This window comes from Etheostoma spectabile, chromosome 5, assembly GCF_008692095.1.
Source record: "Etheostoma spectabile isolate EspeVRDwgs_2016 chromosome 5, UIUC_Espe_1.0, whole genome shotgun sequence".
NCBI classification, from domain to species: Eukaryota; Metazoa; Chordata; class Actinopteri; order Perciformes; family Percidae; genus Etheostoma; species Etheostoma spectabile.
In genome coordinates, this window is record NC_045737.1 from 25601857 (window position 1) to 25616706 (window position 14850).

At 38.4% G+C, this 14850-nt stretch overlaps 1 protein-coding gene and 1 long non-coding RNA gene across 4 annotated transcripts in view; one reads left to right on the forward strand and one right to left on the reverse strand.

Moving 5' to 3' along the window:
* ogdha (oxoglutarate dehydrogenase a) overlaps positions 1-14850 on the reverse strand; it is a 46692-nt gene that overhangs the window by 14261 nt on the left and 17581 nt on the right. The window contains exons 4-9 of one of the 3 annotated variants that reach the window (XM_032516575.1): positions 12235-12337; positions 9410-9454; positions 3790-3905; positions 3496-3650; positions 2396-2542; positions 2202-2292 (exon numbers count right to left, since the gene is read on the reverse strand). In XM_032516575.1, the coding sequence (XP_032372466.1) occupies positions 2202-2292; positions 2396-2542; positions 3496-3650; positions 3790-3905; positions 9410-9454; positions 12235-12337 (657 nt within the window). Of the gene's footprint in view, positions 1-2201; positions 2293-2395; positions 2543-3495; positions 3651-3789; positions 3906-9409; positions 9455-12234; positions 12338-12795; positions 12890-14850 lie in introns of all 3 variants that reach the window. The other 2 variants (XM_032516576.1, XM_032516577.1) reach the window with 2 other exon arrangements.
* LOC116690009 (uncharacterized) overlaps positions 4710-14850 on the forward strand; it is a 16223-nt gene continuing 6082 nt past the window's right edge. The window contains exons 1-2 of the long non-coding RNA XR_004332132.1: positions 4710-4720; positions 12717-12721. This is a non-coding gene — a long non-coding RNA (uncharacterized LOC116690009). The remainder of the gene's footprint in view (positions 4721-12716; positions 12722-14850) is intronic.

Here is a 14850-nt window from a genome sequence, read left to right on the forward strand (position 1 = left end):
AAAAAAAATGGACAGCGGCAGACAAACACACATGTACATGTACCTGGTGTCAGCTGAGAAAAAAATGAAAGTGTATTTTGCACAAAATACAAATCTGTTCCCTCGGTTTAATAAACTGTGCGCACAGATTCCTAATTTGTGCTTTTGGTTTTGTAAACGTGAGCCAAGTATGAAAGATATTTACAGATTCAAACTTCTGGGATCAATTACTCTATAGCAAAATTATATTAAATCACAAATGACACATTGTTTCATCGAAACAAGCCGTCCTCCAACCTGGAGAAATAAGATTGGTCTCTATTAGCAGCTGGCGGTGCTCAAGGGCCGCCTATGAACCACACCAACACAAAAATATTTATTAATTTAATGATTAAATAAGGTAGTGTCTCCAAACTTATTTTTTAACAGTAAGTGCTGTAGTACGGCTAGGAGCTCATGCCCTCCCGGCTGGTGCTGTCCCTGAGCTTCAACATTTCAAAATAAAAGCTTGAGTCTGGTCCACTATGTCTTCGTCCTGGTGTTTTGGGATGTTTTTTAACTAAACAGTACAGCTATCACGCTAATGAAAACACTATTTTTTTCGGCAGAGTTTATGGCTCCCATGAGACCTCCCATCATGTTCAGAATACAAAATTGTGAGTTATTTTCTAAATGAAGTCACGGTTAAGTTGCGCATGACGCAATTAATTGAACGTTTTTTTAAATTAACGATACGCCATACAAAGCCTAACATTGGCAGATTTGGTGATGTCAATGTTGTCTCCCTGATGTCAACATTTGTTGTTTATTTGATGAAACCTGCAATGGCTTTACATTTTTTGTTATGTTTGTTAATGCTTTATTTGCAAATTCATAACAGTAAAAAAAAAAAAAAATCTAAAATAAAGATAAGAGGAGGTCAACCAATATTTTATATAATTTTATATAATTTGAAAGCTGCATTTATGGGTATTAAATTTGACAACAAAAAATAATATAAAATATTGGTTAACCTCCTCCTTTCTGAAATCATAAAACTTTTAAAACTGCATCAGCGTTTAACGTTGACGTGTGTTTAAGCCATAGGCTATTACATGAAAGGGTTTAATTTTGAGGTCCGAAAGGCGCATCACTGAAGTGTAGCCTCCTCAAGTGTAATATTGCGATTATACAACAACCGTTACCAACAAAATAAATGATAATCAATCACTATTCCGTACAGTTTAGTTCAAAAACATCTAAAAAAACAAAGTACGAAGACATAGCAAACCAGACGCAAGCTTTTATTTTGAAAGATCAAAGCTCGGGGACAGCACCACCCAGGAGGGCATGAGACGGGACGTCTCAAGGCTACAGCCATAACCGACTCCAAATACAAATAGGATTGGAGATGAAAAGTTTAACTGACAGGTAACCGCAATCAGCTTTGTGGGAAATTAAGAATCAAAGGAGCAGGGGACTGACAGCAACAACAAATCACACCACAACAGACGCGCCGCTTAGCACCAACTGCAATGTTTAATTTTAAATAAATGTAGCCTACTGGCAGTCTGGCACAAGTGGGTGCTCAGTGGGTGCTTAGTATTTTCTGTTGGTGTTCGAGCCCAACGGTATCAGCGCCTATGCTGCAAGACAAATATAAGGCAAAGCTACGATACAGTCTGTATGTACCTTAATGCACCCATATAGTGGTAACATTGGGAAACACTTGGAGGGCAGTTCACCAATTAAGAGCTGGAAAAAAAACTAATGGAAAACGGTTGAGGCTGATTTGAGAGATAGTTCAGAGTCAAACTAATAATATACAAGTCAAAAGTCTTTACTTTTGATAAACAGATAACATAAACAATCATGTTTGGTAGCGGTGGTATATGACAGCAGCAGTAATGGGAGCACAGGGTCAGGAAATACGACAAAACCATATAACCGCTCAGGCAATTGTCTATAATGTTGACATTAACATTATTCATGGCAATACTATATTTAAAACTAGATTTTTATAAAATGTTTGCATAAATGTGATAATTTGATTAATGAGGTATTAAATGAACAGCCCAGTCTGGTTATCTGGGTGTCCCGAGTAAGAATGCCCTGGGTGCTTGTACCCCAGTTTACCTGCCTGCAGGTCCAGTTCTCTCTATTAACGGTATTTACTGTATGCAGTAACTTGTAATAACAGCAGTATTATTACAACAGTAATGGTACTAAAGCAATTAAATTACCTCATCAGCAGCTTCCAGTTTGGAGTCAAACTGACAGAAAATCTGTTCCAACTCTTTACGGATCACGTTAGCCAAAACATTAAGACGTCCCCTAAAAGAAGAAAGTGGTGAATGTACAAACAACGAGACTGGAAGTATGTTATGAGTGTATGTGTGTACAAACACTGTAAATACAGTTTATAAGTGTGCGATACCTGTGAGGCATCCCCATGATGACGTTTTCTACCCCGTTCTCAGAGGATTTATCAATGATGGTTTTCAGAGCTGGGATCAGAGACTCGCAGCCTTCCAGACCAAAACGTTTCTCTGCAGACCACTTCTTCTGCAGGAACTCTTCAAACCTGCGCACACACACAAAAAAAAAAAAAAACATACACACACAGATTAACATATTTTATTATTTGTTACAACAGACAACGCTCACTTTTTAAATCATAGGTTCATACAAACAATTTTGCTTCTTCTAAACTGTGCAATTCCTCTCACAGACCAGTGCATACACATTTCATCATCATCATCATCATCATCATCCACTTCACCAACAGCAGTGGTAGATGGAGGTAGGGATTTCACAAAAAAAAGATACTTTAGTATCAAGTCAATGCCAAAATTCTGAAAACATAACGGCATTCATTTTTCTACAGTACCAAAAGGTACCGGGAGATGCATTTCTTCGTGACCTGAAGGGGGCAGCAGATATGCCTACAAGTGTTCTAGTCTGCTGCTGATACGTGCAAGTTACCCTTAGACTTTAGTCTTTGCGGTGTGTTCAAGTGCAACTTTTTGGCCAAGACACAGGAGATGTGAGGTGACTCAAAGTCTCCTGTTGTGTCAGCATTTTAATCATGCTCTTCTTCCTAACAGAAAGTTGAAACTGAAAAAAAAAAGATTGAAAAAAAAGACACTTAAAAAAAGGTTATCCTTGTTATTCTTATCCTGAAATACACATTATAAAAGAAGTTCATGGGATTGTTTTGTTTTTTTACAGTGGTATCAAGTTGGGTTTCGAGAATCGTGGATTTTCAAGGTTATTGGTATTGACTTAAAAAAAAAATTGGCAATTTAGGCCTTTAATTGACAGGACAGCTAAAGACATGAAAAGGGAGAGGGAACAACATGCAGCAAAGGGCCGCAGGTCAGAGTCAAACCTGGGCCCGCAGCGTTGAGGAGTGAACCTCTATAGATGGACGCCTGCTCTACCAACTGAGCTATCTGGACGCCCAACTTTAACATTTCTGGTATGGTGAGATCCCTAAATGGAGGTAGATGGAGGTGTGTTGTGTTGTGTGTTTACCTGGTGGAGCGGACCATGCGGGCCAGCAGTGTCCTCTTCTCCTCCAGAGTGAACTGCATCACTCCTGGAGTCTCGAACTTCTGTCTGATCCACTGACACTGTTCCAAATCATTGATGAACATGAACTCCACACCGATGTGCTGACAGTACGCCATCTGACCAACAGAGGGAGAGGAGTATCACCTGTACAGCTAGCATCTTCTACACAAACGTTCAGACTCTGACTCGAGTTAGATATTACTAAAACCTGTGAAAAAAAAGTGATATTCACAGCTGGTTTAAATGTGTGTTTACCTCCAGTCGGCGGATGATCTCCTTCAATGGCAGGGCGCTCTCTGAGCCACCGATGAAGGTGGTAGTGGGCAGCCGGAACACCTTGTCCAGGTCGGACTCATCCAGACCATAGAAACCTACATGTCCCATGATGCACCACAGGACAGAAGGGGAAGGAGGAGGGGGAAAAAACAGGGGAGGAGGTGAGAAAAGGTTGCAGGACGGACAGAGGGAAACCAAAGAGATGGACAGACACACAAACAAACAACAAATGAAATGCATTATTTGAGTCAGTAGTGAATATGCATTATTAACACAATATGGAGAATAGGCAGCAACAGCCAGATATTGCTCCAAATCACAGACAGACAAACTTGCAAAGAAGAAGAAAGAAGAGGACAGAGCAGCAGAAACAGAAGTTTGAGTGGTTTTACAATGAGTAGGACGGGATGAGGATCAGTTTGCGGTTCAATACAAATAAAAAATAAAAAGGGAGACATAGTATCATTCGTCTGCGCCAATCAGCAGCTTCACACATAAAACCAGACATGACAGATCTCAGGATTATTCCGCTGGTATTATGTACATTTCTTATTCATGTTCAGACTCAAACCAGCAGTGAATGTATCTACTAATAAGTAATGTGTGTGTATCACAGCTGGATATATCTTCGTGCCATGAAAACATTATTGAGCCACACTGTTGCACTGGTTGACATATTCCTTTATTACCAGGAGCACACACACACTCTGCTGCTACTATTACTCTCTAAAGAACCAAATGTGGATGTGGTTTGTGTCTGTGGGTATGTGGGTTTTCCTACCCCAGGAAATGTCGAGCATCAAACACTTCATTTCCTGCATTCTGCTGAATTTGTATTTGTAAGGCATGATTTACTCCCTCCTCCTCTTTAGTTTGGGGAAGTAACATCTTTAATGTGTTTGTGGCACCTGTTCACATTAATTATTTAATTAATTTATAAACTCCTGGAGTGTAATAGTTCATGTTTAAAAAAAAAATTGTTTTACTTACGTATACATATTTATTATTTATAACAATCTTTGGAGGAAAGACCCCACACTGCAGTCCAAACTTTGTAGTTACAATAACTGGAGGTGCATATGCACTTAATATCAAATTAGTGGTGGGGATAATTCTGGGTAATCAGATAAGTGGTGGGGCATACCTAAATCATGCCCATTTTACTGTGAAATATATTAAATAACCTAATTTTAAAGGATTCCTTTTTTAGTGTGGCACGAGTTTTTATGTATTGTTTTGAAACTAATATCTGCCTCAAAAATATGTTACAACAACATTTATAAAGCTTTATAGTTTTTGAATGTACTTAAATTAAGAGAATAATAATCATGTTCAATCATGTCAAGATAAGTTACATGCTGGGGTTGGGGTTATGGGTCACTTTGTAACTTCAAACTGATGATGAGACAGTTGGTAGAGAATGTGTTATGGAGGAAAGATGGAGAGAGAGAGAAAGTAGATTGTGGTTTTTTTGTGTCGCGGGAAATAGTCCCTGGTTGAAATCCCTCTGTGGACTATAAATGATCTTTAAATCCCACGAGACCACCTTTAAAGTTTCCTAACTCAAAACAGAGGGCTGAACTGGGCAGCCAATCAGTGAGCCAACACAAGTTACAGAACTCAGAAGCACTGCAGTCACAAACCAATCACACAACTGACAGCCAAGCCTCGCTGAAGACTGCAGGAAGACGGGTCACTGCTCAGCCTCTCATTCACTTTCCTCACTACCTTTCCTTGCCTCCTCCAGCGAGGGGGGAGGCAGTCAGGGAGGAGAGGAAATATAATACAAGACGACACTCTTCTTCTCTGCTAAAACACATCTTTACAAACAGTGCCACAGACACAAACTGACAGGTTTCTGATGTTTACCCCTCCGTCTGCAGCCAACACTAAACTGTGACAGGAAGTCTGACTGTGAACTGTGAACACAACATTTTGCATATTTACCGCAGATTCAGAGCTGCAAGGCTCAGTGGCTCATTTCTATTGTTGGCATGCCAAAAAAAGTCCAACTGCTTTAATATTTGTTGTTCTTAAATATTGACACTGACATGAGCTGGCAATGAGTTCAGTCCTGAGCTGAAAACAATAACATCATCTGCAGGAATCAAGTCTGTCAGTAGCTATGTTTCCATCCACACGTTTTTATCCAAATTAAGTGATATTGAATGAAAAATGCCTTATGGAAACAGTAAAGTTTGATGGAATTTCATGAATATCAACTCAAAGGAAAATTTCGGTCTCATCAGATTTTATCTTGATGGATTTACAGTTGTCTCGCAGCGGTGCCGGATGAACAGTAAAAGCCAAGTTGCATCTGCATCAACATAGCAATGTGTTGATAGTGTCGTATAGTTATCATAGTTTGATATGTCGCTATCAGTTGGCACATAAGCACTATCATAACTTGTGCAATATTGGTCATTTGTTGGTAAATGGCACAATCTATTTTGTCTAGAAAAACTTTGTTCACAAAAGTTTGCTTGCATGTTGTGCGATTCAGTGCGAAAATGAATGGAAACACCTTAAAATGTCTAAAATCAATTTGGTATAGCAATTTGATTGCAAAACAGCAAGTGAAATAATTACGCACAGGTTTTTATTCGCTTTAAAGCCTTTGGATGGAAACATACTTTCACCAGCTTTATTTGCATGAGTTTTTTTTTATTTTTTTTTAGAACTTAGATAATTCAATTGACAAGTGGATGGAAACTTAGCTTCAGCCAATTCTCTTGAGGCTGCCACAGATGATGTACAGATCATCACACATTGTTAGAACTACAGTTATATTAGTAACTACTGATATCTTCCTAGTTTACAAAAGTCCGATATATGGGAACTAAACAGAAAACAGATTAGAGAGCTTAAAGACATTAATGTAAAGAAAGAAATCCAAAAACACACAGAGCACCAGCTCGGAACAGTTCTGCTCTGAAACATCATACAAGGTAACACTGCTAAATAACACAAGCTGAACATTTTCTACAAGTGATGCACTTGTTTTTAATTCATTTTATATTGTTTTTCACCCAATCCAAATTGTGATTAGAGTTTTTTTTCTTCTCCCCTAACAGTATTCTGGACAAAATACAAAAACAGCAAATATTCTTATTGAAATTTTTTGCAGTTTTTGTATTTTGGCAGTAACATTTTCTTTCACTTTATTTATCACAAAGGTTTTCCACTATAAATAATCTATAAAAACTCAACTATAACTACAAAATACACTTGTGGGAAGTTCAGCCCAAAAGGGAAAATTTCAGCCAGTGTTGCAGGTCAACCTGGTGACGTGGAGAAAATTATTTTCAAACTTATGGCCACAAACTGACTAAAGCGTGTTTTAAAGTAACTGAAGAGCTGCTGAAACTGTTTTAACAGCACTCATAAATTCAATTCTCCTCTTGACGTCAAGGACAGAAATTTCAGTCAAGCATCGCCATAACTGGGGCCGCAACTAACCATTATTTGCATAGTTGATTAATCTGTAAATTATTTTCTTGATTAATCGATGTTTGGTCTTAAAGATGTCAGAAAAAAGTAAAAACTGTCAGGGTTTCCCGGATCCCAACATGAAGTCCTCAAACGTCTTTACTTGTTTTGTCCACAACTCAAAGATATTTAGTTTAAATTCATAGGAGAAGTTGAAAACTAGAAAATATTTACACTTAGGAAGCTGGAGTCAAAGAATTTTGACGTTTCTTTGAAAATTACTCAAATCGATAATAAAAATAGTTGGCGATTAACTTAATAATTGACACCTAATCGATTAATCATTGCGGCTTTAGTCATAACAACTTGTTATTTTTGGCTTATTCTTCATTTTATAGCATATTTTGTGATGTATACACATTGGAATTACATACAGTAGATTGTGTCATCTTTGTATTTTCTTCTTACTGTAAAGCAATTTTAAACATTGTGTTTGAAAGATGTTACATACATAAAGTCGTACAAAAAGTACGTAAATAAAGTACATACAAATAGTGTAAATTAAAATCTACCAACTGATTTTATGGTGCTATAATATTCATTGATTTTATAGATCTTGCAGTTATTTTTGGTGTATAAAATGTGTCTGGATGAATTTAAAAGCTCCTTCTTGAAAACACTAAAATTAAAAAAACTAAATGTCAATGTTATTCAGTGGAAATAAGGAATGCAGTATTATGACTTTATGATATCTTTACCTTCAGGTCTGGAAAATATTAAAAGTGTTAAGTGAAGATATGTTTTACCTGAACCTTCATAATTTGTGGCCACACTTTAGAATTATTTCTCGACGTCACCTAGTGAACTCTTTTCTGAGAGATAACTCCTCTACCAGAGGGTTCTACAAACTGTTCTACTGGACAGAGCAGGGAGCTAACAGCAGCTAGAAGCTAACAAAGCTAACTAACCGTACACGGGAGACATTCAGGAGGGACCGAGGCAGCAAACATTCTTCATGTTGTACATTTCAATGTTTATATTTTTGAAAATTGTGTGAATTTCCTCTGAATGTTTCCTGTGTACTGAGGCATTAAAAGGGATATTTCACTGTGATTCACTGTCTGATACCATCAAATAAACAATCTTTCCACAGGAGTAAAGAACAGTGAGCCTAATGTACATAATTTTATTTTTTTGTTTAAGTTACTCATCAATACATCAGTTATTGTATTCCTGCTGCTGAGACATTTCCATTTACCAGCACATAATCAATTTAGGGATGCACGGATTGGTATCGGAAGTAATATTGATGATATCGGGCCATTATATGATAATATGGGCCATAATGTCAATGATCCATATTAAAGCTTTAGTGCGTACTTTTTTTATATTAACGAACGTCCGTTACATTCAAGCCATTGCCAAATGAGTTGATACAAGGCTAATTCACACAACTCTCTCTGTATTTCTCAGTATGGCTATGTTCAGAAACTAGTGTCGTCCGGTGACGTTTGTGCGCAGGAAATCAAGCAAAGATAATTATCTCTTCTGAAGAGTCCATCGTGTTTTAATCCTCCATGTCCTCATTGGCTACTAGCAACTGTGTGGAGGAGGGGTAGGGGTAATGCGTGATAAATGTAAGGCTTGTGTAATGGGGATGCAACAACAATTTTGTTGTCACAACTTAGAATTCCTCATGGGGGAGACAGAAACTACACACTATAGCTTTAAATAAATACAGTGTAGTATACTGTATTCTGTGTTGCTGCATCAGTGCAAACCTGAATCAGTTTATCTTACTGTATAATAATGACAACAAAGACTTCTGGAAAATGTTCTGATACAATAAATGTTTGAAGTTGCGTGTGAAAAATTTACTTTTTGCTGTGGTGACTGTGGTTCCCCAAAGTCCAAAGATATTGGAGGCTTAACATTTATTAACTCATGTAGAAACAAGTTTGATAAAAGCAAAGACAGTGAACCAAATGAAATATCTCTTTTCTTTATATCCCATTCCCTGGTGCAGCAAACTCTACAAGAAATCAGGATGACAGAAACATATTCCTGACTTCCTGTAGATGTGACGTGCACACTAAAATATTTCACTAAAGATTAACTACTGCCTTCATAGCACTGGGCAGAGACACACAAGCCTTGTGGTTTATCGTACCTCCTACCGTAAGGATTCTCAGCCTCTCCTTGAACACAGCCATGTCTGGAAGGGGCGTCAGCAGGTGGTAGCAAAGGAAGAAATACCCGGACACGGTTAGTGACCTACAACCTGCTTTAAACCAGACACCCACAACCATTTTATAACACTGCCACAACCGTCTACAGCTAAAACAGAGCACAACAACTGCCCCGGCATCTCAATGTCTCCACCACCTTTTTATTTGTTTGAAAAAAGGACCAAAGGTCTGGTGATTTTAGAATGAAGTGGTGGAGAACGAGGGATGCACACCATGCTGAGGATACAGAAGCCATACCACAACCAACCCACACTGAGGCAGTTCCCAAACAGGAAGCCATTCTGCACAGGTCACCTTCACCGCAGCAGGTAGGCGACTAATTCCTGAAGTAAACACTGACACACTGAGTTTTCACTACAAACTTCAATCACATTGCACACATACCAGCTTGTGTGCTCTCAAAAAACATGTTTCACAATCTGTCCCTTTAACAGTGTGAGCTTGAGTACTATTCAATCATTTTGAGTAAAAAAGTGTAAATAGTGTTTTGAATGTGAGGGACTGAACAGTGCTGATGTCAGATGGTGAATCAGCAGTTTTACTGCAGTAAAAACAGACAGAGCACAGTTAGAAAAAGCTAAAGCTAATTAGCAGTTAGTTAGCCAAGAGAGCTTGAAGGAAGACCGTAGAGACAGACCAGGTCACACCTATAACACTACAGGGTTATCCCATCTAATAAGACAAAAAAACAAATTAAAAAATTCAGTTTCCTTCTGTCTTCATACTGACCCGAAAATCTGATAACAGTAAAATATAAGTTAATAAATCATTCAGTCAGTATGGTCTTAGAGCTTTGAATCGATGCAACAAACGTTAAATTAACTCCAAATGACCTCAACCACGGAGTTGGTTTCAACTGAAACTGTCTCCCAAACACAAAACGACTAACCTGAGGTCGAACACAATCTCTACTCAGTCTGATTAGCAGGTTAGCAGTTAACTGATAAGTGAAAATTCTCTCTTTGTTCTTGGCTTAAGACAGAAGTAACCAACTTTTTTGAATAAACAACAACTCTGACCCCTATCACTGGTTCCCCATCAGTTCAGCCAAAGACTTTTCTGCAAAGTGGGATTTGTTTCCTCCTTGGTTTGTTAACATATGGTTAGAAAGGCCTGAAATTCACCGGTAAATCTAAAAAAATAAAAATAGATCTGAACAAAGTCTGAAAACGGCTTACATCATTGATTGCAGCGGAAAAATGTTTCTCAACTTGTAACATAAGAAGGAAACACTTCTCTGCTCTTTATATTTCTTTATATAAAAACACCTCATTCTCTACTGACACCACCACATTCAACATGAATTCTCCCTAAATATGCCTCGGTTTCTACCAGATTCTACCAAATTGAGGAATCAAAAATAAATGTAGGCAGACACGGGTAGGCAAGACAATTAAGATTCCCATTTAAAAACAGTAATGACATATAAACCTCAGCCTCTCTCATAGACTTTATATAAAAAATGGACGTAGAATCGGTGACGTTGCCCATTAGTTTGTGGACAGATGTTTTGAAGCCAAGAGTTTGCATTTTGCAAACTCTTCGCCTTTCCTGGAGCTAGTGGAGTTGCCCCCAGCTGGAAATGAGATAGAATGCAGGTTTAAGGCACTTGCGCAGAGGCTTAATTTTTCAGGTACGGAGGTTGCTGCTTGTTGTCTTTAAGAGCAATGAGCCAACAGAAACAAGCCGCAAGTTACTGATACAACAAGCTAACGAGGCTGCAGCTTAGAGCTAACGAGTCAGAGCAGAAGCCAAACAAGGGAAAGCTAACACAGATCTAACTGCAGCAGCAAGTTTCCACCATCAGATTATAGATGCTGCAGATTCCAGAGCAGCTAGCACAGTTAGCACAAAGCTAACAGCTCAACACCAACTAATCCAAATGCTGCTGACAGCGAAGTGCTCATGTAAAAAAATCCATTTGCGCAATAAGATTACATACAATTATTTTATATATTTATAAAAAAAACGCTCAAAAGAAAAGCTAATCTTTTTTTATTCTGGCCCACATGTCATTGTTGTTCCTTTACAAATGGAACAAGTGGAAAATGAGGGCCACCCGAGGGCCAAATCTATTTCTGTTAAAGTGAATCCAATTAAGATCTCCAATTAATCTAATTAGGATCTTTCTCAACACACCTACCTAAAGGCGTTTTAGTAAAGCTTAAAGTCCTTCAAGGGGACTATTTCACAACGTTAGTAAAGAGGATGGTTCCAGTTTTGAGGTTGAAAAAATAAAGTTAAAAAAACATTCAATGTATACAAGAAAGTTCATTTTAAAGAACACAAGTAGGTGTTCGGGAAGTTAGATGTTCTAGAGACTTGTAGAGATTTGTTGTATACAAGAAAATTTCAGAAATGGTTCTAGAAGGATTATTTCTATTGTATGTAGAAATTAAATATTCTCATTAAAAAAACATGATTATAAGTTAGACAAGGTTTCAAGAACATTCAACATATATGAGAGCGTTCCAGTTACATTTAATTGATGAAGAACGTTTTCTGAAAAATTCATCGTACACAAAAACATTTCAAAAGTCTCCAGTTCAGGAAAAGGTTTTTGAAACATGTATTGTACATGAGAAGGTTCAAGAAATTCTCCTGATGTACAACAAGGTTTCAGCTTGAGACAAGCTTGCGGAAATATACTCAGTAACAAACTTCCTCCGACTACCAGTAAACTGCATGGCAGACCAGGAGACAACAGGGGGAAGACGGGTTGTTTTCTAAGGGTTCAGCTCCTCACCCAGCTTGTCGGAGGAGGTGATAATGTCAGTGGGGACACACGAGTCCAGGTCGGCGTCCATGATGCCGAGGGGGTCCAACTGGGCCACATGGTGCCCTCGAATCTACAGGGAGTGACAACAGCCCAGAGCCCACCCAGGACAGGACGAGGGGGTGTAGGTTGAGGAGTGAAGAGGACAGGACGGATAGGAATGGAGTAGAGTATGGAGGAGGAGGAAAAAACAACATGCAACAAAATAACCGCAAGAGAGGTGTAAGAATGAGAAGCAGGACGGCGTGGAAGATTTAGAAAGTAAAAGAAAGCGAAGATAGAGAAAAGGAGGAACGGCGAAATAGAAAAAGATCAACATCGAACAGGATTTGAGACAAAAACAAGGAGAAAAAAGAAGTACAAGGTTTGACGACGGCAGGGTGAGAGTATAAAAGAGTAAGGAGGGAGAAATAGAGGGGGAGAGTGAGAGAGAGAGAGAGAGAGAGAGAGAGGGAGGGTGGGAGGGAAGAGCAACATTAACACCAAAAGCTGGAAGCAGTTTGTTTGTTTTCTCAGTTCTGGCGTTCTCACCAACGTCTTGGAAGCCGGTATTCACCGGCGCATCATCAAAATTCACACAGCTGATTCCCAGAGGATCCAACTGGGCATTGTGATGCCCCATCACCTGTACACATACCCAGCACACATACACACATCTGGTTACCACAACACAAACACCACTAACAGGCAGGCCTGGTTACTGGAGGTCTTCACAGGTTGACATAGCAGAGAGCTATCTCCAGTCTAATAAGGTCCAGGAGGATCCTGGTGTGCTGCAGAGACTCTCAGTGGCGGTTTTCTTTCTCCATTCGAATGTGGACAGACTCGAATTACCCATGGGTCTATTTCGGACGGGGCCAGGGTCTGACTGTTGCCAATTGATAATCTTTTCATCTATCAACGACTGCATATTGCTGATGCAGATTTGAAGACAATTTAGTGAGAAAAATGTATTTATGAATAGTATAAAGCTTATCATATACAGTTTTTTCTATGTTATTAGAAATGTCTGTTTCCACTGTTTTTTTCTTCTTCATTTTTCCGACTTCATTTGTAGCCCCACAGCATCCGGGATGCTGAAAAACGGATGAATGTGAAACTAATCAGAAAGAATATGTGCGATCTGGTTCAAAGATTGAATTGCTCCTGATTAAAGCTTCCCTCTATGCTGTGGAGGAAGTTAACAATGTAGAAATGATTAACTTCTGATTATAAAATATGAATCTAGTGTAGATAAACAAATACTGAACTGTTTGTTCTGTGGTGTTTATCCAGAGCTGCCGTGTACACTTCTAGAGGTTTTTCATTAAATCAGATTTCACATGAGTTTAATCTGACCTGAGGCTGTGCTTTTACCTGCAGGTTGAACTCAGATTTCCTTTAAATAAACCGGAGCTGAACCTGAGCAAATGAGACTGACCTGTTTTCAGTCGTAGAGTTTAGGTGAGTCTTCCAGACCTGTGAAGACCTCCATTTCTCAACCTTCTCAAAGTAGCAAACAACAACTAAAGAGGAGTTAGGATTTCATGTATATCTGAGCATTTTTGTAATTTTATATTCAAGGGCACAATGGAAACTTGGCTTTATCACATACAGATTTGTATGCCTTAATCAGGGTTCTTGCAGGTTTTAGTAAGTCAAATTTAAGACCTCTTTGCGATGCATCTTTGCAGCGAGCGTCGTACTTAAATTCAAGGCTTTTTCAAGGCTCAAGACCTTTTTAATACCTTTTCAAATTAAAGTCAATGCCAATTTCGTACCCATTCCGACAGAAGTATGAAGGGAAAATTTGAAAATCTGTATAACTTTTAAACCCTAGAAAATAATTATGTACAAGTAGGCTACTTGAGTTAAATTAAACATTTTATTTCATATTTAGTATAATTTATTGAATTATAATATAATCCAATAAAATAAGATATATTACACTGAATAATGAGCACTTTTACGTTTTAAGTATGTTTTGATAAGACTTTTGTACTATTACTTAAGGAAGATGTTGAAGGCAGGACTTGTAAATGACAAGTAATTTCTTACTCTAGAACTCTATTTTTAGTGCAATACATGATCTGAGTGAGTCTTCTACCTCTGTAACTCACCAACAGTCGTGCATGAATACCAGCAGCAGTGTTTAACACTGAAAAAACAGCTCAGTTCAGCATTTACTTGCATCTCTGCTAGATAGATACAGTGGGGCTACAAAGTTTGGGCACCCCATGTAAACATTTGGATTAATGTGCATAAAGTAGCGTCGTTCAATTCTTGTTTGAGGTATCTTTGCCCATTCTTTCTTCCAAAAGTCTTCCAGCTCTTTGAGATTTCTGGGCTGTGTCACGCACTTCTCTTTTAAGGTCTATCCATAGATTTTTCTTCTCCAAACGTACCTTTGCTCATTGCGGCTAAAAAGTTCTATTTTAACCTCATCGGTCCACAGAACTTGTTTCCACAATGCATCAGGCTTGTCTATATGTTCATTTGCAAACTTCAAACGCTGCTTTTTGTGCTGAGGACCTATAAGAGGTTTTCTGCTGATGACTCTTCCATGAAGACCATATCTGTACAAGTATCTCTTTATAGTGGAATGGT